Source organism: Drosophila ananassae (assembly GCF_017639315.1).
Source record: "Drosophila ananassae strain 14024-0371.13 chromosome 4 unlocalized genomic scaffold, ASM1763931v2 tig00000241, whole genome shotgun sequence".
Taxonomy (NCBI): Eukaryota; Metazoa; Arthropoda; class Insecta; order Diptera; family Drosophilidae; genus Drosophila; species Drosophila ananassae.
Window position 1 is genome coordinate 1,385,859 of NW_025319047.1, and position 25,017 is coordinate 1,410,875.

General features: G+C 34.3%; 1 protein-coding gene, 1 long non-coding RNA gene and 2 other non-coding genes across 4 annotated transcripts; 2 read left to right on the top strand and 2 right to left on the bottom strand.

The window, feature by feature from the left end:
• Positions 1-498: 498 nt before the first annotated feature.
• LOC123258070 (alpha-latroinsectotoxin-Lt1a-like) lies at positions 499-7,905 on the top strand (the record flags this gene model as incomplete). Its single annotated transcript, XM_044717976.1, has 3 exons — positions 499-1,867; positions 2,510-3,564; positions 7,198-7,905. Coding segments are annotated over exons 1-3 (3,111 nt in total), but the record flags the coding sequence as incomplete, so codon positions are not given.
• A 6,860-nt stretch (positions 7,906-14,765) lies between these two features.
• On the bottom strand, positions 14,766-24,697 carry LOC123258035. The gene is made up of 3 exons (XR_006507957.1): positions 24,550-24,697; positions 24,434-24,487; positions 14,766-15,299 (listed from the first exon to the last, which is right to left on the bottom strand). It is a non-coding gene; the product is annotated as an uncharacterized LOC123258035 (long non-coding RNA).
• Trnag-gcc lies at positions 17,397-17,469 on the bottom strand. The gene has a single exon. It is a non-coding gene; the product is annotated as a tRNA-Gly (tRNA).
• On the top strand, positions 18,745-18,818 carry Trnam-cau. The gene has a single exon. It is a non-coding gene; the product is annotated as a tRNA-Met (tRNA).
• Positions 24,698-25,017: the final 320 nt, after the last annotated feature.

Below are 25,017 nucleotides of genomic sequence, written 5' to 3' on the forward strand. Positions count from 1 at the left end.
AACTTGTTAAACTTTATAGTAGCGTTTGATGATTCCAATAAACGTACTTTTCAATCTTTAAGTCCCTTAAATAATCTCGTAGAGCCTGGTACAAGACTTTATGAAACTTCTATAAGTAATGATACCAAACGTGCAAGATTAGAATAAATACATTTTTTGTCAGTACTAGAGTTTTTTATGAACAACAATTAGTCGTATGGTTCCAGAGAGGTGATACATAAGAGATTGCTATAATGCCAAAACACTAAACTTAGTGCTTTTTTATGTAAGTTGATCATCATTTCTCTTTGTTGTTTTCAAACGGGTTATTATTAGTAGGTGTTACTAAAAATTTAAACAACCAACACATTTCCCACACCCAAAACCAAATGTTGTGAAGGCTTTTCGTCCTGAAATTGCAGGATTAGTAGATATTCTCTCAAAAATATTTTATTAACAAAAGATGCTATTTTAAATTTTGCCATATTAAGTAAACTTTGCTATTCTAATACTGGTGTAAATATATCTCAGAGAGGGTTTATGCATGTACCTAAACAACAAACCAGTTTTTATCAAGAAGATAAACAGTTTTTATCACGTTCTTACACATCAAAAGAGGAGTTTATTAGAGAATATAAAAAGCTCTACCGCAGAAAAGCAAAAGCTGAAGAACTTTATCTCCTGGTTTTAACTGAACTCGAAGAGGCAATATCAGATGGTAATGTCGATAGCTTAAAAAAATTAAGCAATTTTATTGATTACATAAGTGATGCAGAAGATCAAGTAACTTTGAGAGACTATTATGATAATGCTAATAACCCTGTTAAGAGTACTAACTTAGTTATCTTAGCTTGTAAACACAATAAGGTAAAGATTTTAGAATACCTACTTGGCAATAATAGTAAAATTCTCAGTAATTTATCTGTTGGCATCAGAGAAACTACTATATTACCAGATGATGAGGATGAAACATGCCATAATGCGTTTTATTATGCTATACGTTCAGGTAATGTTGAACTTCTTGATACACTCATTAATAAATGGCCAGGCAATTATTTTGCTGTTCATTTCAGGGAATTAGATGAAATTCTTTCACGATCTTATGAGGAATTAAAACTAAAGAACGTATTCTTGTCAGAAGAGATAGAAATTTTTGTTGAAAATAAGTTGATAAACCTCCGTTTTTTCTCTAGTGCTTCTGGACAAGATCAGAATGTGAAGAGTTATCTTAATAACATCAGAGAGCGGATTGAGTTAGTACTTCAAAATATTAGCCTGTTAAAGGCAGAATATTCAAACACAGAAAAAGTAGATGAAAAGTTTTTATTCATAGCAAAGTTTATTGCACAAAATATTCATATATTAAAGCGGCAGTTGAAATCAACCTACAATAGACTACCTTGGGAAGAAATGGAATTTTGTTTGATCAGTTTTGTTTCTTCTCACATAAAACGACAGGAAATGAATCTATTCTATAATGCCACATTGAATAAAAGTAAAATACTAAACCACTTAGAAAATTTTGCAAAGAAACTTAAAGAAGAAAAAGATATTATAGAAGGTGTGGACATTGGTAAATTTGCTGATCTCCCAAAGTTAAAACGTGAGAGGGTTGTTGCAGAGATCGTTAGAAATTATCCTCAATTTGGAGAGTTGTATAGCGATTATCAACAAATTAGGGATATTCATTCTTTAGAGAAAATAAGTGATTATATAAAGTTGGCGTTATCAGCTGATCCTAAACAAAGGGAAGGGCAGTTAATTATTACAAGGGTTTTACAAGTTATTGGTGAATATTTAAAAAACACCCTAGAATCTCCTAAGTTATCTAGCACTACAAGCGAGCTTCTTCTACTATCATTACCAAGGAACACAAGAGAAGTCATTATAGATTTACGTAATTCACTATCACATGCTTACTCGCTCTCTAAGAGAACAGAGATTGAAGAAAATACAGATGTTAGCTTTTTTATTGGTGTTCAAAATGATACTAAAAGAATCGATAATGTAATTACTGATATTCTTTACAATAACAAGATTAAAATAGTCATAATGTTGCTAAAGAAAATTACCAGTAGTGAAAACTTAGACGAGATAAAAGAAGTTGCTGGAATATTTAGTAACGTTGAATTAGATGAAATGATTACAGAGAGTTTTAAAGTGATGGAACATTATAAGCTTGAAAAACTCATAAAAGAATTAAGCAATAATATAACTGAAAAGACGAATTATGAAAAGGAGCTGTTTAATAAAATTGATAACATAATCAATTTTGCAAAAACTAAATCAAAAAATATCAGAACTGATTATGTTACGGCGTTTATATCATTAAAGAGCTTAGATGTTGGTTTGAATGACAATAAGATTGACCATAATGTTATTAGAGGAATAAAATTCTTTGCTAATAAAACACTAGAGAATATTCCTTCCCAAATAGAGTCTCACAATCTTAAAGAAATAGCCGAACTATCAATGAAAATTTCTCATAGTGTTAGGTCAAGAATACAGGATGACAACCTTGATAAAGTAAATAGATTAACTTGTGAGATTTTTTACATTGCTGAACTTGGAACAGGTGACCTTAAATGGATTGAGGAATTAAGAAACAAGTTGAATGAGAAAGGTTCGTTTATTCCTATACATAAACAAAGGAAGGCTTACAACATAACAGAAGAAAAATACAATAACCAGCTTGAACTGAAGTTATCTGAACTGAAAAGTATTTTGAGGAATAACGCATTAAGTGGCAAGTTAACTGAAAAGCTTCCTTCCTACAAGAGGAATAAAGAGTTGCAAGCAGTAGTAGAAATGCTTGTTCTGGATATAATGTCAATTTTAGGTAGATCAGAGAAGCATCTAGAAAACAATCTACTTTTTTTAGATGATAACACTCCTTTATTAACTGGAAAATGTTTGCGTAATCATTTAGCACACGATAATACCTTAGTTGATGTATTGTTATCTGATCCCTCAATAGCAGTTATCTTGAATGCTAAAAAACTTATTTCAGAAAATGTAATAAAAAGTAAGAAGAAAATTGGCAAGTCGGTAAGAGATGATCCTTCCAAGCTGAAAGATAAATACGATCAAAACCTTATCACTATTACTAATCAGGAAAAAATGTTTGCTGCGTTGGAAGAAGGAAATCTTGAAGACTTAAAGAGTTATCTCAAAAAAGGAGCAGACATCAATGCTAGAAGTATTAACTCATGGACTACATTACATTTTGCTGCTAAGGGACCTAGTCTTGAAATTATAAAATTTGTTCTTAATCAAAATTTAGACGTTAATGTTAAAGATATTAATGGTCAAAGCCCACTACATATTGCTGCTGCATATGGAAGGAAAAATATTGTGGAATTTTTTATAGGAAAAACAGGTGTATATGTTGATGATCTAGATAATAGTGGCAAAACATCACTACATATTGCAGCTAAAAATGGTCACAAAGATGCTGTTGAAATTCTACTAAAAAATAATGCTAATACTAATACCAAAGATATAGCTGGTTTTTCACCTTTACACTATGCAATAAAAAACAATCATATTGATGTTGCTAAGATTATGCTGGAAAAAGAAGCGAATGTTGACATCAACGAAACTATGGGTGGCTTTACTTCACTACATATAGCTGCAGAAAGTGGTTATCTAGGACTAGTTAATTTTTTACTGAAAAATGAGGCAAATGTTAATGCAAGAAACGATAAGGAGGGAATACCATTACATACAGCAGCACTAAATGGCCACCTAGAAGTAGTGAATGCTTTAATTCTCAAAGGAGCCGATGTTAACTCCAGAGTTATAGATGGTTGTACACCATTACACTATGCAATAGAAAACGGTCATGAAAAGATAGCTAATATTTTATTGAAGCATGGAGCTAATGTTAATGTTGTTGACAAAACCTATAATAACACACCTTTGCACTACGCAGCAAAAGATGGACATGAGAAAATTGTTAAGGCTTTACTGACAAATAAGGCAAATGCTAGTATTGCCACTGTGGAAGGTATAACCCCACTACATTTTGCAGTGCAGAGTGGCCACTTGAAGATAGTTGTTGCTCTTCTCGAGCATGGGGTTAACATTCGCGCTAAAGATAAAAATAATGCTACGCCATTACACTATGCAGCAGAGAGTGGTCATAAGGCAGTTGCTGAGCTTTTAATAAAAAATGGAGTAGAAATCAATGATAAAGCCAATAATAATCTAACACCATTACATGTAGCTGCTCTGAAAGGTCACAAAGATATTATTGAACTCCTAATAAGAAATAAAGCTGAAGTTAGAGCTCAAGGCATTAAGGTTAGTACACCATTACATGCAGCTGCGATGAATGGTAGCAAAGATATTATTGATCTTCTAATAAAAAATAAAGCTGAAGTTGATGCTAGAACTAATGATGGCATGACGCCATTGCATGTAGCTGCTCTAAGTGGACATAAAGACGCTATTGCTTTTCTAATCAAAAGTAAAGCTGAAGTCAATACTAGTGCTAATTATGGTCTTACACCTTTACATGCAGCTATTGTGGGAGGTCACAAAGATATTGTGAATCTTTTAATAAAAAATAAAGCTAAAGTTAACACAGAAGGTATTGCAGGTAGTACACCATTACATGTAGCTGTGGAAGGAGGTCATAAGGAAATCGTTGGAATTTTGGTAGCAAATAGAGCCAGTGTTAATGTTAAGAGTAACAACCTAACACCATTGCTTTCTGCTATTAAGCATAATCATAAGGAGATCGTTGAAGTTCTTGTAGAAAATGGAGCTAGTGTTAATGCAGAAGGTGGTGAACCTTTATCATTAGCAGTACTCGCTGGTTATAGGGATATTGTAGAGATTTTGCTAAAAAACAAGGCCCATATTGATATAAAAGGTCCTGAAGATGCTACACTATTACATTTGGCTGCTAAAAGAGGACATAAGGGGATAGTAAATGCTCTGATAGAAAGGGGAGCCAATGTTGATGCTATGACTATTAATAGTATAACACCATTATATCTTGCGGCACAAGAAGGCCATGAAGAAGTTGCTGAAGTTTTGATAGCAAACAAGGCTAATGTTAACTTTGTAAATGTTGAAGGTACTCCACTACATATAGCTGCAGGACACGGCCATGTTAATGTTGTTGAAGTCCTATTAAGTAATGGAGCAAAAGTTAATGTTAAGGATAATAAGAGCAGAACACCTTTAGAATTAGCAGTTGCACATGGTCATTTGCAAGTGGTTAAAATGTTACTGCAGTATAAAAAAGTAGATATGAATGCTAAAGGCAATGATGATTGGACTATACTGCACATTGCTTCACAGGAAAGTAACTTGGAAATGGTAAAATGTCTAGTAGATGAAGGGTCTAATATTAATGCTAAAAATGCCTCTGGATCAAAGCCTATACACATTGCAGCTAGAGAAGGTTATAAAGATACCGTAGAGTTTTTCCTTAGCAAGGGGTTGAGTATTAATGAGCTTGGTACAGCTAACCAGACATTACTACACTATGCTGCAATGAAAGGTCGGTTAGAAGTTGTAAAGTATTTGATAGCACAAGGTGCTGACGTTAATGCTAAAGATACTAATGGCTTAACCCCTATGCATATTGCTGCTAATTTTGGTTATAAAGACGTTATTGAAGTTTTATTAAAAAATGGTGCAGTTTATAACGCTGTTGACAAGCTTTGTAGAAGACCATTAGAAATGACTAACGATAAAGACGTTATCAATCTATTAGCATCAACTGAGAATTTATTTGAGGCTGTAAAACGTAATAGCTCTTCAGAGGTTGAGAATTACATTAAAGCAGGAGCGTTTGTTAATGCCAAAAATGCTGATAGTGTAACACCATTATATTATGCTGCATGGAAGGGCTATGATGGAGTTGTCAATATTCTATTACAAAATAAAGCTAATCCTAATGTGGTTGGTAACAAGGGGTTTACTCCTCTGCATTATGCTGCTAAGTTCTCTCACTTAAAAGTTGTAAAGGCCCTATTATCTAATGGTGCAGTATACAATGCTGTCTCTGACAGTGGGAAAACACCATCAGATTTTACTGTGGATAAAAGTATAACTAGCTTATTTAAACTAGTCAGTGAATCATTTAAAAAGGTTAAAGATGGTAATGCTCAAGTTATTAATGACCTAAATAAGATAAAGGATATTGATACAGTAAAAGCAGTGATGAGTGCTCGTAATAGAGAGAACAAAACGTTAGTAGTTGCTGCAGTACATAGTAACTTTTCAAAAGTCGAGCAGTTGAAGCAGATATCGCAAAGTGACGTATCCGCTCAGATTGATACAGCTTTAGTGCTCTTGAATCAAGGCAATTACCAAAAAGCCTTAAGTATTTTCAGAAGCGCATTTGAAAGAAGAAAAGAAATACTAGGAACAGACAATCCTGGTACTTTAGATATTCAGACATATATAGCCAAAGTGCTATATAAGCAAGGAATTTACCAAGAAGCTTTAAATATGCTTGAAGAGATTTTTCAGAAACAAAAAGAAATGCTGGGTTCAAACGATAAGGATACTTTAAGTACAAGAAGTACAATCGCTTTAGTGCTGCATAGACAGGGGAAAGATGAAGAAGCTTTTAATATTTATCAAGAAGTCTATCAGAGACAAAAGGAAATACTAGGGTCAAATCATTCAGATACCTTAAATACTCAGTTTCACATGGCATTAGTATTAGATAAACAGGGAAAATATGAAGAAGCGTTAAATATCAATAGGGCAGTTTTTGAAAAGAGGAAAGAAACACTAGGTACACATGATCTAGCCACTGTGAGTGCCAAAAATAATATAGCAATGGTACTAGCTAACCAAGGTAAATACGAAGAGTCCTTAAAAATCTATAAAGAGGTTTTTGAAAAGAAGAAAATAATTTTAGGTATTAATCATGCTGATACCTTGAGAACGTTACATAACATTGCTGGGGTACTCTTCAATCAAAATAAATATCATGAAGCCTTGAAAGCTTTTCAAGAGGTTTTAAATATACAGAAAAAAGCTTTACAACAAAATCACCCAGAAGCCTTGAATACTCAATACAACATAGCAAATGTACTTTTTGCTCAAGGGAAATGGATCAGCGCACTACAGAGAGTCTACAGAGAAAGTTTTGATCAAAGAAAAGCTGTTTTTGGACCAAGTCATCCGAGTGTTTTAGACATTTTAAAAAAGATAGAGATGATTAATTTTAGATTTAAGCTTGAGGGTAGCGAAGCATCAGAGGTTCTCCAGCATCTGCAGAAAGATATCAACATTGCTGCTAGTAAAGGTGATATACGAACTGTTCAGCGTCTGTTAAAAGATGGAGCTGATGCCAACGATAAAGATATTGATGGAAGAACACCGTTGCATTACGCTGTTAGCAATGGACACATAGATATTGTAAACATCTTACTAACAAATGGAGCTAATGTTAGTCAAGTTACTAATAAAGGTAATACACCATTACACACTGCTACTTCCAAATGTTACAAAGAAATTGTTGAGGTTCTGTTACAACATATCAGTCGTGATAAATTAAATGACTTTGTTAATGCTAAAACTACTTCTAGTGGTACTACATCACTTCATGTTGCAGCTAAAGGTGGCTCCTTGGAAGTTGTAAAATCTTTATTAAAACATGGTGCAATTTATAACATTGAGAACAAAGAAGGTAAAATACCTATTGATCTTTCTAAGGACCAAAAAGTTACTAACCTACTGAAATTAATTGAAGAATTGTTTGGAGATGCAAAAAAAGGTAATGTTGAAATTATCAGCAAGCTTAAAGCAGTAAAACCTGATGAGTTTATAGCTGTAACAAATGCTCGTAATAATCAAGGGAATACATTATTGCAAGTTGCTATAGCCAATAAACATAAGAATATTGCAACTAAATTGTTAAAAATGCTGAAGGAGCCAGATCAAAATTTACAAGACGTCAATATAGAAAGTGGAGTTAAAAGTTTGAAACTTTGAATAATACTATTGAAATATTTATATATAACCTAAGTTAATATTATACTTAAATCAGTTACAATATCTGAGTTTCAGCAAGCCATAGAGTCAAATTAAGGAAAGTAGATATAGAAAAAAGTACAAATTTTTGGTACATGGGCTACTTTATACTCCACATCACAGCTACAAGTTTACCATTTTATTCTATTAGACATATTTATTGCGTTAAAGGAGAGTATATGTAAACACCTGGATTTATTACAGAAACTAAAACACTGCAAGATAGTAAAAATATTATGTTTAAACTAGTTTGACTTATATTATATACTGTGGATAATATATCATCTATTTATGATTATATTAATATAAGGAAAATGTTATAATCTGGAGGGTAAGTAGTTATGCTAGGCAATGATAATACAAGCTACAGTTTAATTTCTGCAGTTCGTGAAGGAAGACTAGAAAGAGCAAGGGAGTTAATTAATTCTTTTGGACTATCTTATTCACAAGCATGGTCAGAAGGATATGTTTTACTTCGTGATGCTATTGAGAATAAACATACAGCGGTTACTAAACTACTTTTAACAAACGGTTCTAAAGTTAACAGCAAAAACAAAAGACCTTCTAATACTCCACTTCATTTTGCTGCTATAAATGGTGACATAGAAATTGTTAAGATGCTTCTAGACAGAGGTGCTAACATTGATGCTAAAAATCAGTATGGCAGAACTCCGCTTCACAATGCGATTGAAAATAAGAAAATGGAAATTACCGAACTACTTTTAAATCGTGGAGCTAACATTAACGTCAGAAGCAATGATGGTATAACTCCTCTTCATATTGCAGCTGAGAGAGAGTATTTACAGATTGTTGAGCATCTTTTAAAATATGGAGCTTATGTTAATTGTGTGTGTACTTCAACATGGAAAAAAGGTTATGCACCACTGCACTTTGCTGTTGAAAAAGGTAGTAAAGAAGTTATCACGTTGCTTTTAAGTAGAGGTGCTAATGTTGATGTTAAAGGGGAAGATAGTATAACCCCTCTTCATATTGCTGCTAAGAAAGGATATATGCATATTGCCGAAGATCTTCTAAACCATGGTGCTTGTACTCATTCTTTCACATTGAAGGAAGGATATACGCCACTACATTTTGCTTCTGAACTAGGCAATGAAGAAGCTGTGAAATTATTCTTGAATAAAGGTGCTGATATTAATGCTAGCACAAATAGTAATTTAACGCCACTTCATATTGCTACCAAAACAGGACGTAAAACAGTTGTAAAGCTGCTCTTACAACATGGAGCTAAAGTTGATAATCAGGACAAAGATGGTAAAACCACACTACACCTCGCTGTTGAAAAAGGATATTTAATGATTGTTGAGGATGTTTTAAAGTATTGTCCTGATATTAATCATCAAAGTAACAGAAGCTCTCTTAAAATCGCAGTGCACGGCTATGGAGAAGAGTATAAAAAGATTGTTGAGGCTCTTCTAGAATATGGTCTTATTGTTAATCTCGAAGATGCAAATAATCCTAAGTTATTACATGCTGCTGTTGAAAAAGGATATTTGAAAATTGTTGAAGACCTATTGAAGTATGGTGCTGATGTTAATACGTTACACAATTCAACATCTAAAGAAGGTTTTACACCTTTACATAGTGCAGCCAAAAACAAACAGGAAGAAGTAGCTAAATTATTGATAAGCTATGGAGCTGATATAAATGCTCAAGACAAAACTGGAAAAACTCCAATATTTTATGCTACTGAGAATGCCGATTTAAAAATTACCAAGCTACTTTTAACTAATAGAGCTAATGTAAAAGATAATCCTGAGCTATTGAATATTGCTGTTAAGAAGGAATGCATAGAAATCGTTGAAGCTCTTTTGCAACACGATACTGATATTAACGCTAGTGATAAATATGGAAGAACAGCATTGCATTTTACTGCTTTAAGTGAGAGTGAAGGTTTTTTTGGATTTCTTACTAATGAAGATCCTGATATTAATATTAAGGGAGAAATTGCTAAACTGCTTCTAAGTAAGGGAGCTAATATAAATGCTCAAACCAAAAATGGTATTACGACGCTTCATGCTGCTGCTCAGAAAGGATATACGAAAGTTGTTGAAGCTCTTTTAGAATATAATGCAGATGTTAATTCTACAGTTAAAAGTGATATAACACCTCTCCATCTTTCTGCTCAACAAGGAAATGAAGTAAGAGGTTGTCCGGAAACAAGTAAAAGGCTATAATATCTGAAATTTTAGTACGGGGTAAAGATGAGAAAAAAGTATCCAACAGATCTAAGCGAAAGGGAATGGGCAAGAATAGAAAAACACTTCAGAGTATCATACAAGAAAGGAGGAAGGCCGCCAAAGTATAGCAAAAGAGAAATATTAGAAGCAATTTTCTATGTATTGCGTACAGGGTGTCAATGGCGGTATTTACCAAATGATTTTCCGCTATGGAAGACTGTGTATGAGCAGTTCAGGCAATGGAAGAAGCAGGGAATTTTTGAGAAAATGAATTATGAAATTACAAAATATAGTAGAAGAAAAATAGGAAGGAATGAGCAGCCGAGTGCCTGTATAGTAGATAGTCAATCTGTAAAGACTACAGAAAAGGGGGGATCAAAGGCTATGATGGAAGTAAAAAAGTAAAGGGTAGAAAAAGGCATATAATTACAGACACTCAGGGTTTTATACTAGGTTGTTACGTAGGCGCTGCTAACGAAAATGATAGAGATGGTATTAAAATAGCATTAAACAATATGAGAACAAAATATACTAAAGTTAAAAAAATGTGGGCTGACATGGGATACCAAGGAAGAAATTTAAAGAATCACATAAAGGAAGAATATGACATAGATATTGAAATTGTTAAAAGGCCTCCATGTAGATTTTGGGTGCACAAAGATACGCCACCTGAGCTACTACCAACAAGAGAACAAGGGTTTAAAGTACAGCCAAGAAGATGGGTTGTAGAAAGGACTTTTGCTTGGGTTAATAGGAATAGAAGGCTATCGAAGGAGTATGATTTACTCACAACATCCACTGAGAATTTCATATACCTAGCTATGAGTAGGGTTATGTTAAAGAGGGAATATGCTTGAATTTACTAGTTTCCGGACAACCTCTAATTAGCAAAATGCTCTTGAACAAAGGAGCTAACGCAAACGCTAAGCAAAAAGATGGAATAACTGCGCTTCATATTGCAACTCAAAAAGGCCATAAAGAGGTTGTAAAAGTATTGCTAGAATGCGGTGCTAAAGTTGGTTCTAAAATTAAAAGTGACATAACACCACTGCACCTGGCTGCTCAAAAAGGTTACCAGGAAATTATTGAGACTGTCTTGAAATTTGGTGCTGATATTAACTCTAGAGATGAGTATGGCAGAACAGCACTTCACATTGCTTCTAAAGAAGGACATGAAGAAGTTGTTACAACTCTTTTGGAATATGGCTCTGATATTAATATTACGAGTAGAAATAATCATACACCACTTGATTCTGCTATGGCTGGTATAAGGTCATTCTATAGTCAACTCAACAACTATGACTCTGATGATGATGGTTATTACGATCCTGATCGTGGTGTCTGTTCGTGTGAAGTAACTGCTGAAGCTCTTAAACGCCACATAGTTAAAATGAAAACCGCAAATTTATATGTAAGTGAAAAAAATTTACTATCAATGAGTATCAGTGGTGAAATAAGTGGCTTTCAGGATGAATGTGAGGAAGAAATAGCAAGGATGAAGAGTGAGAAGATTAATAATCCTAACATTTCATTTTATGATATCTTGGCAAAAGGTACAAGCTCATTAGCAATATATATGAGGAATGAAAATATAGTGCAGGTTTTAAAATCAGACGACTATAAAACAAAATTTCCAATATATGCTAGTATGATCGAAAGTCATTTCAGAAAGGGTATGGAAAGAAAAGAGTTACTTGAACAAGGCAATAAAATTTTCCATTTTCTCTTTAACAATTTTCCTGAGTTACCATATGACTGTACTGAAAAAATATTTAGCTACCTGAGTAACGAAGACTTAAGAATTTTGATAGATGCTTGTAACCCTCTTAGCATCAGTAATCCTAATACTAATATTAACAATGTAGTGATTACCTCAAGTACATCTCAAGTACAGTACGTTTAAGTTAAGGAAAAATAGCAGAACAAGCTACTTTCAACATTAAGTAATGGCTTTAGTAATTTAAAGATTATTTTAAAGGTTTTATGGAAATATTCAAAAAAGTATACGTGTCAAGTTAAGGAAAAATGAGCAAATTTAGTGCACTAAAAGTTGGGGAATATTAAATAAATCATTGGAGGTAAGTTTGGAAAGTAAAATACTTATCAAATGAAGATGAAGAAAATAATCGCAGAAATGGGAGGAATGCAATAACTCTACGTACTACAATTAATCTAGTTTATAGCATTACCCATGGTAATCCAAATAAGATTTTTTTCTCATAATCAAGTCATAGTAAATTGGAACAACTTTTCACATCTAACAAAAGCTCTGACTTTAGATTTAGGATTGAAATTAGTAAGTAGAATGATTACGTAATGCATATATTAGTGAAAGGAGGTACAACATGAGTAATATAGTTCATTCAAATAAAAACAATAAATGTGATAACTTTAGTGTAAGAGGACTACAAAGAGCCGTTGATAACATATTTGATAGCTTCTTTACAGGATGGGACTCAGAGCTTTCCAGAAGAGGTAGTAGTCTATTACCAGCTTGCGATTTTTATGAAACAAAAGAAAGCTATTGTCTCTCACTAGAGCTACCAGGTATTTCCAAAGAAAGCATAGACATTAGTATATCTAGCGACAGCTTAATAGTGAAGGGTGAAAAGACGTGTAATAACGAGTCAAAAGATAAGCAGTTTTACCATCGAGAAAGATACTATGGATCTTTCTATAGGTCTATTCAGCTTCCAGTAAATGTAGAGCAAGATAAAGTGTCTGCTAATTTTTCAGATGGAATATTGCACGTAACCATACCTAAGTCGGAGAAACATATCAAGAGAATTGATGTAAAGTAACCAGTAAGTAATAGCAGGCTTCTAGTTTGAGGCTTGCTACTTTAAATTATTATAGATGGAATGTAATAAAGTTCAATTATCTTTTCTAGATCTAAATTTTTGTCTTAGCGTATTTATTATACAGATAGTGTAAAGCCTTTGTTAAGCTTACATATTGTCAATAATCTATTAATAACTCTTATGGTATAATTGACTTTGAAGAAAGAGGGAGTATGAGTGAGGCAAATCCAATAGTTACATTGAAGGCTAAAATTAAAGAATTTGGTTTTAGTGAATTAAAGGCTGGTGAGAGCAATAAATCAGCAAACTCTGGTGAAACAATGTATTTCGATTTTCCAAGAATGAACTTTGTTATTAATGGAAAAATTATAGATACAGTTTTAACCTCTGCATTAATTGAAGGAGCTCAATATCGCAAAAGCAACCTTTTTAATAGTTATGATATATACAGTAGTGAAACCGCAAGAGAAAAACAAAGAGAAATAGATACAGATTATGGTAGAGCTTTTGTTGATTCAGTCCTCAAGGATCTTGAAAAGGAACTTGCACATAATGCGTTATGTGAATTATGGAAAAGTCACTGCAAAAATTCTGAAATTCCTGATTATCAGAAAACCACCTCATATGGGAAAGATTTTGAGAGATTTTACAATGCTGGAAGAGAGCATCTGCATCTATTACTAAAAGTAGGAGATGAGAATAAGAACTATCGCCCATTTGTAAAAGAAGTCTTTAAGGAAATGTTCCAATACGCAGAAGCAAGTGTTCCGAATGACCCTATTTTAGAAGAAATAATCACTAATTGTAACCAAGCGGGGTATGAATTTGCTGTAAGCATCCCTATTCTTGAAAGTTCACTCTTGGAATATGGATTAAAAGGGGAATATAGCAAGAATAAAACAATGTGTATTGATTGTGCTGATCCAATCAGTACAAAAGTAAAATCTGATATGTTAGTGTTCGTAACGAAGTTTGATAACCCAGGAGAAAAAATATGCGATCTATCGACTTCACTTGAATTTGTACTTGAGTCTCAAGATGGTGTAACCTATAAAGATGGCAAATTATTACTTACTATTCCTAAGGAACTAAAAAATTATAAAGGGGAAAGTAGAAACTTGTTTGATGTTATTAAAGAATATTTTCAAAAATTCTGCGAAAAATTAGGATTTAAATTCGAGATAAAAACACAAAAAATAGAGCATGATTTGGACGATTCGCTGAAAGTAAATAGTCATCTTGAAAGCCTAAGACCACCTATTTGTAGTAATAATTATGCTCTTGGTCATTAAGTACTTTAAACCATAAGCTCAAGTTAGAGAGAATGGCACAAATGTTATTAAACAATAAAAGTTATAGTTGTATCTGGTTACTTAAGTTAGCTATAGAATGCCTTCTGTGTATATTAAAAGGGTATTTATTTTGTTATTTAAGTTTCCTCTTTTGGAACATAGAAACATCCTAGGAATAATCCTACTGAATTCTATGATATTATTTTTTGTAACATTGTTATATACTTCATAAGAAAGCTTATATCTCTCACCGCCATCTTTAAAGAAGACATCATTATCTTTAATTGTTTCAACCAAAATTTCCTTTCCTTTATTTTTTTTGCACTTTCAACTTTTTTACTGCATCTTGTGTTCTGCTTTGATCTAGATCAAAATCAATGTTGGTACAAATAACAAAATCTTTCAGTTCACCATTGATAAAGTCTTGATTGTATTTAATCTTTAAGTAGGAAATGAAATACTTTGCCAAATTAAATTCACCATCTTTATTTTTTGTGAGTAAATCGCTTATTCCAATTTTATTATCCTCCTTATTTTGCTTGTGTTTTGCTTGCAAAAAACGATATATTTTTTTTGATTTTGAATTATTACATATAAAAACCAAATCATCAAATTTTTCAGCATTATTCTACTCTGTAGCCAAACGAAAAGAGTAGCTTTTATCTAGTCCACGCTTTAAAAATAACATTAACAATTTTAGCTGGTAAATGTTGCCATGAAGAGTATTATTTAATCCAGAAGCAAGGTATGTTCTTGATTCATCCTCTTCGATTTTTGTTCCTTCAGGCTCTTCTTTTTTCATGAAGGAAATTCGTAACCGTTCACGGATTGTGAGAATGAATAAAGAACTAAGCAGTGACAGCTAGTAGATTCTGTAGCTTTTGAAAGGGGTTTTGGCCATTTAGACGTGATGTCAAAAATATTGACAACATTCTTTCCACGAATCTTTCCCCACGTTCTGACCAGGTGAAAAAGCTGTGTATCCGTTCAGCGGAGTGGCAGAATAAGGTAGACAAGGTGATCTAAAAAGATAATCATAGAGCAAAAGTGAAATAATATGGTAAACCTTTTAGAACTTTGCAAAAATTTACAGCAAAAAATAGAAAGGTTAGAAGCAAAAATAGAAAGATTGGAAAAAGAGAATGAAAGTTTAAAAGCAGAAAATAAGGCTTTAAAGATAGAAAATGCTGAGTTAAGAGAAAGACTCGGTTTAAGCTCAAAAAATTCATCAATACCAAGTTCCAAAGAGTTGTATAAAATAAAAAAGAATAAGCCGAAAAGCGAAAGGAATATTGGCGGTCAGGTTGGTCATAAAGGAAGTTTTCGCGCCAACATGGATGCAGATAAAGTAGTAAAGATAGAGTTGCCTAATACTTGCGAATGCGGAGGAGAAATTGCAATATGTGAAAAACCATATATTCATCAGAAAGTTGATCTTCCAGAAATCAAGCCTTATGTAGTGGAATATCAGTTAGAACATGGCCGTTGTCGGAGATGCGGAAAGAGAAGAAGTAGCAAGTTACCGGAAGGTGTTACGCCAGATACATTTGGTCCAAGGGTTAAGTCAATAATTGCAGCGTTCAGCGGATTCTACAAAAATTCAAAACGCGAAATAGCGAGTGTCGTAAATGATATCTTCAATTTGAACATAAGCGTCGGTAGCATATCAAATAGTGAACATAGAGTTGCTTCAAAATGCAAAAAAATGTATGAGCAGATCGAACAAGAGATAAGTAGGAGTAAAGTTCTACATATTGATGAAACGAGCCATTATAACAAAGGTAAACTCGCTTGGTGTTGGATGTTTGCAAGCAATACGGCAAGTTTTGTAAAATTTACAGAGTCAAGAGGAATGAAAGTTTTACAAAATAGTAAATTCTGCAATCGCAATAGCTTGGTAATAACTGACAGGTATGCAGCATACAATTATTTTGCCGATAAAAACAGGCAAATCTGTTGGGCACATTTATCAAGAGATTTTGAAAGATTAGCACATAGTTGGAATATTGAAGTTAAAGTTCTGGGTTGTTACTTGAGAAACGTGGCCACTGAATTATTTGCACTAAAAAAAGCTTTACTAAAAAGTGAGATAGATGTTTTGAGGTTTGTCAGACGTGCCAGAAAATTAAGAAAACGTACAAAGTATTACTTGAAGGAGATATCTCGTTTACCTGAAGCAATTGGAGCCTCTCGAGTTGCAAAAAATGTTCTGAGATCTGAAAGAATGATGTGGAAATTTTTAGATGACCCAGAAAATATTCCGCTGACAAATAACCACGCTGAACGGCAAATTCGGCATTATGTCGTTTATCGCAAAAACTCATATTTTACACAATCAAAGCGGGGAAATACATTCCTTGAGCGGATAATTTCATTATACTTAACTTGGAAACAAAGGGGTCTCAATCCTTTCCAAAATCTCCTATCTATTGTTTCTTAAACCACTCTCCTGAACGGATACACATATTTTTAACTTACAACCGCCGCGGCGCTAACAAGAGATCCCGCTAACAAGTAGCGGGATGACGAGCTTATCGTCATGCCGCCGCGAACCGTCATACCGCGATTCATTCGCGGTATCTCAGCCGCTAACAAGAGATCCCGCTGCGGGATGACGGTTGTCGTTCAGCCACAAACATTAAGAAATTTACCAAATGAAAAAAAAGGCAAAAGAAGCCCCGTGGTTATTATCCGCTTTAAAATATTGGCGTTTTTTATGTTTTAAACGCTTGACAAGCGAGATTCAGCCGCTTTTAATTGCAACTAACTTACGCTGCAAATGTTTAAGAAATTTACTAAGCAGAAAAAAAGACAAAGAATCCCCAAGTTAGCTAGTCTTTTACTATCTCTGTCGAGTATTGGCATTTTTTGATGTCTTGTAACGCTTTATAAGCGCGTTCAGCTTATTTAGATAAAAATCTAGATGTAGATGAAGTTTTGTAAAGACATACAGTATCTATATACTGCAAAAAATTGAACATAAGACGCCGATACATTAAGTAATCCTTACCTTTTAATCTGCAGATTGGCGAAAGCAAATACAATAGCTTCAGTTTCATGATAAGGGGGCTAGCGGAGTTTGTCAAGGGATTTTTGACGAAATGATTTTGAAAGTAAAGAGCGGGAGAAGGGGTTCGAACCCTCGACCTCAACCTTGGCAAGGTTGCGCTCTACCAACTGAGCTACTCCCGCAATTAAATTAACCTAAATTTACTTAATTATAGGCATATACAGCGATTTGTAAACCCCGTGTACATGAAAAATGTGAGAGCCCATAAATTTGCGTGGTTCCTTCTATGATCTTTTCGTATACTTAAGGCTTATTTTTGATTATCATAAGTTTTTAATTATTCCACAAAGCTTTATGGGAATATTTTTATATAAAGACGACTTGCCAGCTAGTTCAATACCAGATGATGTAAGGTCTATAGCTGTTGATACCGAGGCAATGGGGCTACTTCATGGCAGAGATAGATTATGCCTTGTGCAGCTCTCTTTTAATGATGGCAACGCTCACTTAGTTCAACTCAAGAACGATTATACAGCGCCAAATTTGAGAAAAATATTAGAGGATAAAAATATAACTAAAATATTTCACTTCGCGCGATTTGATGTGAGCATAATACGTTATTACTTGGAAACTTGGGCACTTCCGTGCTATTGCACAAAGATAGCTTCACGTTTAGTTCGCACTTACACAGATAATCATAGCTTAAAAGAGTTGTGCTTAGAGCTGCTTGATACCAAACTAAATAAGCAGCAGCAATCTTCTGATTGGGGAAATGAAAATTTAACAGACAAACAAAAAAGTTATGCTGCATCTGATGTTTTGTATCTCCACAGGATAAAGGAAAAGCTAGACTTAATGCTGGAACGTGAAAATAGAAAAGAATTGGCCCAAAAGTGCTTTGAATTTCTTCCTACTCGTATTGAGTTAGACTTAATGGGTTGGGAAAACGTGGATATCTTTAACCACCAGATGTAATAGAAGTTTTTTGTTTGTGCAAAACACTTTAGGGCAATTTTTCAAGCTCTGCGGTAAGAATTTAGTTGATTAACTGCTAATAGATACGCTATATTTTACAAAAATTTAGGTATTTTATGAGTGATGATATTACATCGGTAAATGATCAAAATTTCAAATCTGAAGTCACTGACTATAAAGGGTTCGTGCTGGTAGATTTTTGGGCAGAATGGTGTGGGCCATGCAAAAGTCTAATGCCACGTATAGAACAATTGGCTAAGGATAGAAAAGGCAAGATTAAGATCTGCAAATTCGACATAGATGAAGGGACTGAAGTGCCAAGTAAGTATGGAGTGCAATCTATACCCACTTTAATCATATTTCAAGATGGTAAGGAAATTGCACGCAAAATTGGTGCAACAAATGATTTGTCAAGTTGGGTTGATAGTGAAATAAGCTAATAGACAAATTTGCTTTTGTGTGTATTATAAATATTGATAAAAGGGATTGTAGCTCAGTCGGTTAGAGCAGTTCGCTCATAACGAATTGGTCGTAGGTTCGAGTCCTACCAATCCCACCATTGTTAGCATGATCGTAACAATGAGAAAACTATAGTATATGAATTATATGTTGATATAATAGAGGAAATAATGGAATTTACTAAATCTTTGAATAATAAGTTAGATGGGTTGCACTTACTAAATCATCCATTCTACCAATCATGGAATACAGGAAGCTTAAGCTTGCAAGCTTTACAAACCTATGCTAAAGAGTATTATCACCATGTTGCTGCGTTTCCTCGTTATATCAGTGGTATACATTTTTTGTGCCCAGATTTAAAAATGCGACAGGTTTTGCTTGGTAATTTGATAGAAGAAGAACAAGGTGATGAAAATCACCCAGAGTTATGGAAACGTTTTGCTGAAGGGCTTGGTGTAACACGGTCTGATCTCCATAAGGATGCACAGATTAAAGAGACACAGGAGTTAGTTGATGGTTACTTTGATATTGTACGATCAGGTTTTGCTTCCGGTTTGGGTGCACTTTATGCTTATGAACGTCAAACTCCAGAGGTTTCTAAGTCTAAAATTGAAGGTTTAAAAAAACACTATTCAATAAGTGATGAGCGTTCTCTTCAATTTTTTACGGTCCATATGCATGCTGATGAATGGCATTCTGAGGAATGTGCAAATCTTATTGAAGATCTAGATGAAAAAGAGCAAGATAAAGTTATGCAGGGTGCTCAAAAGGGAGCAAGGCTCTTGTGGGGTTTTCTTGATGGAATGATGAATGCTAGCGTGTGTTAGTAGTTGTAAGTAGCTTAAACTCAGTGATGTTGGAATGCAATGTCTGCATGTAATCTTCTTATATCTGACTTACGGCTTTGGGTTCATTTAGGCTATAGTGCAGAAGAGAAGTATCATTCTCAATTAGTTAGTGTTAATATTGATTTTACCTTTAAATCCCCCCCTTTAGGACTTACAACTGACCGGCTTGAGGATACTATATGCTACTTGGAGGTAGTTCAGAGTATTCAATCTCTCGTTCAAAGCAAGCAATTCAACTTAATCGAGCATTTAACTCATGATATATACAGGACCATTAATAACCTTGTGATGCAAAAAAAGCTTATTATTTCTTCTATAGGCGTAACTATTCACAAAGTTGCACCACCTGTCCCCAGTGTGCATGGAGGTGTTTTCTTTACTTATCGTAATGCGTTGCAAGAATGATTTACATTTCTATTGGCTCAAATATGGGGAATCGCTTTTCCCATTTACAAAAGGCTGCTCAGTTACTGCAGGAACGCTATTTTAAAAATTTAAAATCTTCAATTATTCTGGAAACTAAGGCTATTTTACCAAATGATGCTCCACCTGGGTGGGACAGGCCATTTCTAAATATGGTTGTGTATGGAAGTTGTTCTTCTTCTCCTGAAGAGCTGTTAAAGGGCCTTAAACAAATTGAATGTGACATTGGCCGTCTGCAGGTCTATGAAAAATGGGCACCTCGCGTTATTGATTTGGATATTTTGTTATGGGATGACCTGACACTTGATACACCCTACCTTAAGATTCCTCACCCAGAATTGATAAACAGACCATTTTTGCTTCACTTGATGGCAATGCTGAGTCCCATGGCAGTAGTTAACAAAACGTTTGGTACTATTAACCCTAACATTAAGGATTGCTTTTTAAGGAGTTTTACGCTTTCACCAGAGCTTGTAGGTATTGTTAATATTACTCCTGATTCATTTTCAGATGGTGGTCTTTATTATGATGCAGATCAAGCAACCAAGCAGGCACTGCGGCTGTTATCAGATGGTGCAAGCATAGTTGAACTTGGTGCTCAATCAACAAGACCTGGCTCCTCAATACAAACTCCAAAAGCAGAATATGCACGCTTAAAACCAGTGCTTGATAATCTCAATCAGTATATGAAAGTTGGTGACATTAAAGTCAGCATTGATAGTTTCTGGCCAGATGTTATTTTGAATGTTTTGGAGCACTACAACATTGCCTGGGTAAACGATCAGAAGGGAGATCTAGATGATAATACCTTAAAAGCGATTGCTAGCAGTGGATGTAGTATCGTTATTATGCATTCACTCTCCATACCACCACATAGTGACAACATTATCCCAAGTGACATTGATCCAATTGATACCATAAATAATTGGGCAGAAAGGAACATTAATAGATTACTAGCTCTAGGTTTTGATCAAAGCTCGATCATTATTGATCCTGGTATTGGTTTTGGCAAATCTATGTACCAGAATATCCAGATTTTACGCAGTATAGAAACGTTACAAAATTTTGGCTGCAAAGTTCTGGTTGGTCATTCTAGAAAGTCATTTATTTCTTCTTTTTCTACAGAACCTGTCTTTAACCGAGATTTAGAAACAATTGCTTTATCATCTGCATTGCACAACAAGGTTGATTTCCTTCGAGTGCATAATGTGCGTGATCACATGCGATTTTTTGTAGCTCAAGCTGCTTTACAGGGATGCTAGTTATCGGAATTATGGCTGTTGATCCCAAGGGGGTAATTGGAATAAATAATGGATTGCCCTGGCATTATCCAAGTGAGTTAGATCATTTTCGTCAGGTGACTGACAAACAAGTTATTGTTATGGGGAGAAAGACATTTGAAACTATGCCTCAAGACATATTAGGGAATCGTATTCCTATTGTTTTTTCTCGTGACAAATTAAATTCTTGTTTTAACAGAGGAGTAAAATGCACTATTATTTCTTCTATGCAAGAGTTTTTGTCAATCCAAAGTAATTGGAGTTACCCTCAAATCTTTGTGATTGGTGGAGCACAAATAGCGCATCTTTTTTTAGAATATAATCTAATTTCAGAGTTCATCATGACAGAAATTTACAAACCCTATAAAGGTGATGTATATTTCAACTTAACACTTCTTGATGGATGGCATAAAACTATTCTCACCAAAACGAAAGATTATACTATATGTAGGCTAACACGTTAATATGCATGTTAAAGCAATTTATACCCACCGCATTGAATGTGGAGAAGTATTAGAGCAGGTTCTTGATCGCTATGTTTCAGAGTTGCTAGGAGAGGAAGTTGTTCTTGCTATCACATCAAAAATCATTTCTGTTTGTCAAAAACAAGTGGTTTGCAAAACTGCTTGTTCTAAAGAAGAGCTAATCAAAAGAGAAGCTGATGCAATTGTTGGTGTAGACCATAATTCTTACGGCATCTATTTAACGATTAAAGACAATATCTTAATTCCATCTGCTGGTATTGATGAATCAAATGGTAATGAAATGTATATTTTATACCCAAAGGATGTTCAGAAAACAGCTCTATCAATATGGAACTATCTCAAGACAAAACACTGCATAAAACATCTTGGTATTTTGATTACAGATAGTAATGTAACACCTATGCGTCGTGGGGTTACGGGCGTTGCTCTTGGTTGGTGTGGATTTGAACCACTTTATTCCTATATAGGCAAGCTAGATCTTTATAATCAACCACTGCAAGTAACACAAGTCAATCTTCTTGATGCACTGGCAACATCTGCTGTTTTAGTTATGGGGGAAGGGGCGGAGCAAACACCAATGGCAATAATTAGTGGTGCACCAAAGATTCACTTTCTTACTCGTCCGCCAACTGTAGAAGAAGAAAAAAGTGTTAAGATATCTATGGAAGAAGATCTTTACTCTCCTCTCCTCATGAGAGCCCGTTGGTTAAAGAGGAACTTAAAAATTTGCTATTAGACTTCTTAGAGGTTGTCCGGAAACAAGTAAAAGGCTATAATATCTGAAATTTTAGTACGGGGTAAAGATGAGAAAAAAGTATCCAACAGATCTAAGCGAAAGGGAATGGGCAAGAATAGAAAAACACTTCAGAGTATCATACAAGAAAGGAGGAAGGCCGCCAAAGTATAGCAAAAGAGAAATATTAGAAGCAATTTTCTATGTATTGCGTACAGGGTGTCAATGGCGGTATTTACCAAATGATTTTCCGCTATGGAAGACTGTGTATGAGCAGTTCAGGCAATGGAAGAAGCAGGGAATTTTTGAGAAAATGAATTATGAAATTACAAAATATAGTAGAAGAAAAATAGGAAGGAATGAGCAGCCGAGTGCCTGTATAGTAGATAGTCAATCTGTAAAGACTACAGAAAAGGGGGGATCAAAGGCTATGATGGAAGTAAAAAAGTAAAGGGTAGAAAAAGGCATATAATTACAGACACTCAGGGTTTTATACTAGGTTGTTACGTAGGCGCTGCTAACGAAAATGATAGAGATGGTATTAAAATAGCATTAAACAATATGAGAACAAAATATACTAAAGTTAAAAAAATGTGGGCTGACATGGGATACCAAGGAAGAAATTTAAAGAATCACATAAAGGAAGAATATGACATAGATATTGAAATTGTTAAAAGGCCTCCATGTAGATTTTGGGTGCACAAAGATACGCCACCTGAGCTACTACCAACAAGAGAACAAGGGTTTAAAGTACAGCCAAGAAGATGGGTTGTAGAAAGGACTTTTGCTTGGGTTAATAGGAATAGAAGGCTATCGAAGGAGTATGATTTACTCACAACATCCACTGAGAATTTCATATACCTAGCTATGAGTAGGGTTATGTTAAAGAGGGAATATGCTTGAATTTACTAGTTTCCGGACAACCTCTTATACCAATTCCCGCTACACAAGTAACGGATAGACAATAATAGAAAAAAAGCCATACTGAAGTAAGTAAAGTAGCGAGGTTTAAATGGCATTAAGTTCAAAATTATTGGATGAAAAAGTGGTGGAATCAGCAAAAGAAATGCTGAAGAAAGTAAGAAATAACGCATATGTTGCAAAAAAACTAAATGCTGTAATTGCAGCAAAAAAGCACAGTATAACAGCCGTAGCAAAGATATGCTGCATTTCAAGAAAGGCACTTACTGCATGACCTAAAATTTGGCAGAGAAGAAAAATTATTTGCTCCGCCTCAACGCCGTAGAAAAACTATATTGAATCAAAGTCAACGTGAACAAGTTGAGGTGTGGATAGAGGAAAACCCCAATATTACTATAAAAGAAATGAAAATAAGAATTCAAGAAAAGTTTGGTTTGAATATCAGCAAATCTACAGTACACCGTAATATGCAAAGAATGAAATTCTCATATATCACACCAAGACCAGTGCATAACGGACAAGATAAAAGTAAACAAGAGGAATTTAAAAAAAAATCTTAATGAAACTATTGTCATGTATCCTGAAAAAGAGCTATTTTTCTTCGATGAATCGCGGTTTGGCACACATTCAAAGATTGGACACGGGTGGTTTAAAAAAGGCATTAGGACACAGGTTAAGGTAAAACTAGGTAGGCAAAATTTTTATCTCTATAGTGCAGTTAATCCCAGAAATGGAGAAAGTTCTAGCTCAAACGTCAATACTGATTGTATGAATATATTCCTTGAGCAGATGTCACAATATTTAGGAACAAGGGAGGCATTTCTTATCATGGATTGTGCTAGTTGGCATAAGTCAAAAAATTTAAAAGTACCTAAAAATATCGACATTATATACCTACCACCATACTCACCTGACCTCAATCCTGTTGAGAGGTTTTGGTTATATATAAAACAGAACATTTTGCGTAACAAAATCTACGACACAATTGCTTTGCTTGAGAGCGCTTTGTGCAAATTTATTACCTCTCTTTCTCACTCCACAATTAAAAAACTCTGCAATGCCGCTTATTTGATTCACTAGTAATGAGAATTGGTATTACATAACCATATAACATTGGGAATAGAAACAAAAAACTTACTTGACAAACTCCGCCAGCCCACTTATCATGAAACTGAAGCTATTGTATTTGCTTTCGCCAATCTGCAGATTAAAAGGTAAGGATTACTTAATGTATCGGCGTCTTATGTTCAATTTTTTGCAGTATATAGATACTGTATGTCTTTACAAAACTTCATCTACATCTAGATTTTTATCTAAATAAGCTGAACGCGCTTATAAAGCGTTACAAGACATCAAAAAATGCCAATACTCGACAGAGATAGTAAAAGACTAGCTAACTCGGGGATTCTTTGTCTTTTTTTCTGCTTAGTAAATTTCTTAAACATTTGCAGCGTAAGTTAGTTGCAATTAAAAGCAGCTGAATTTCGCTTGTCAAGCGTTTAAAACATAAAAAACGCCAATATTTTAAAGCAGATAATAACCCCAGGGCTTCTTTTGCCTTTTTTTTATTTGGTAAATTTCTTAATATTTATGGCTAAACGACAAC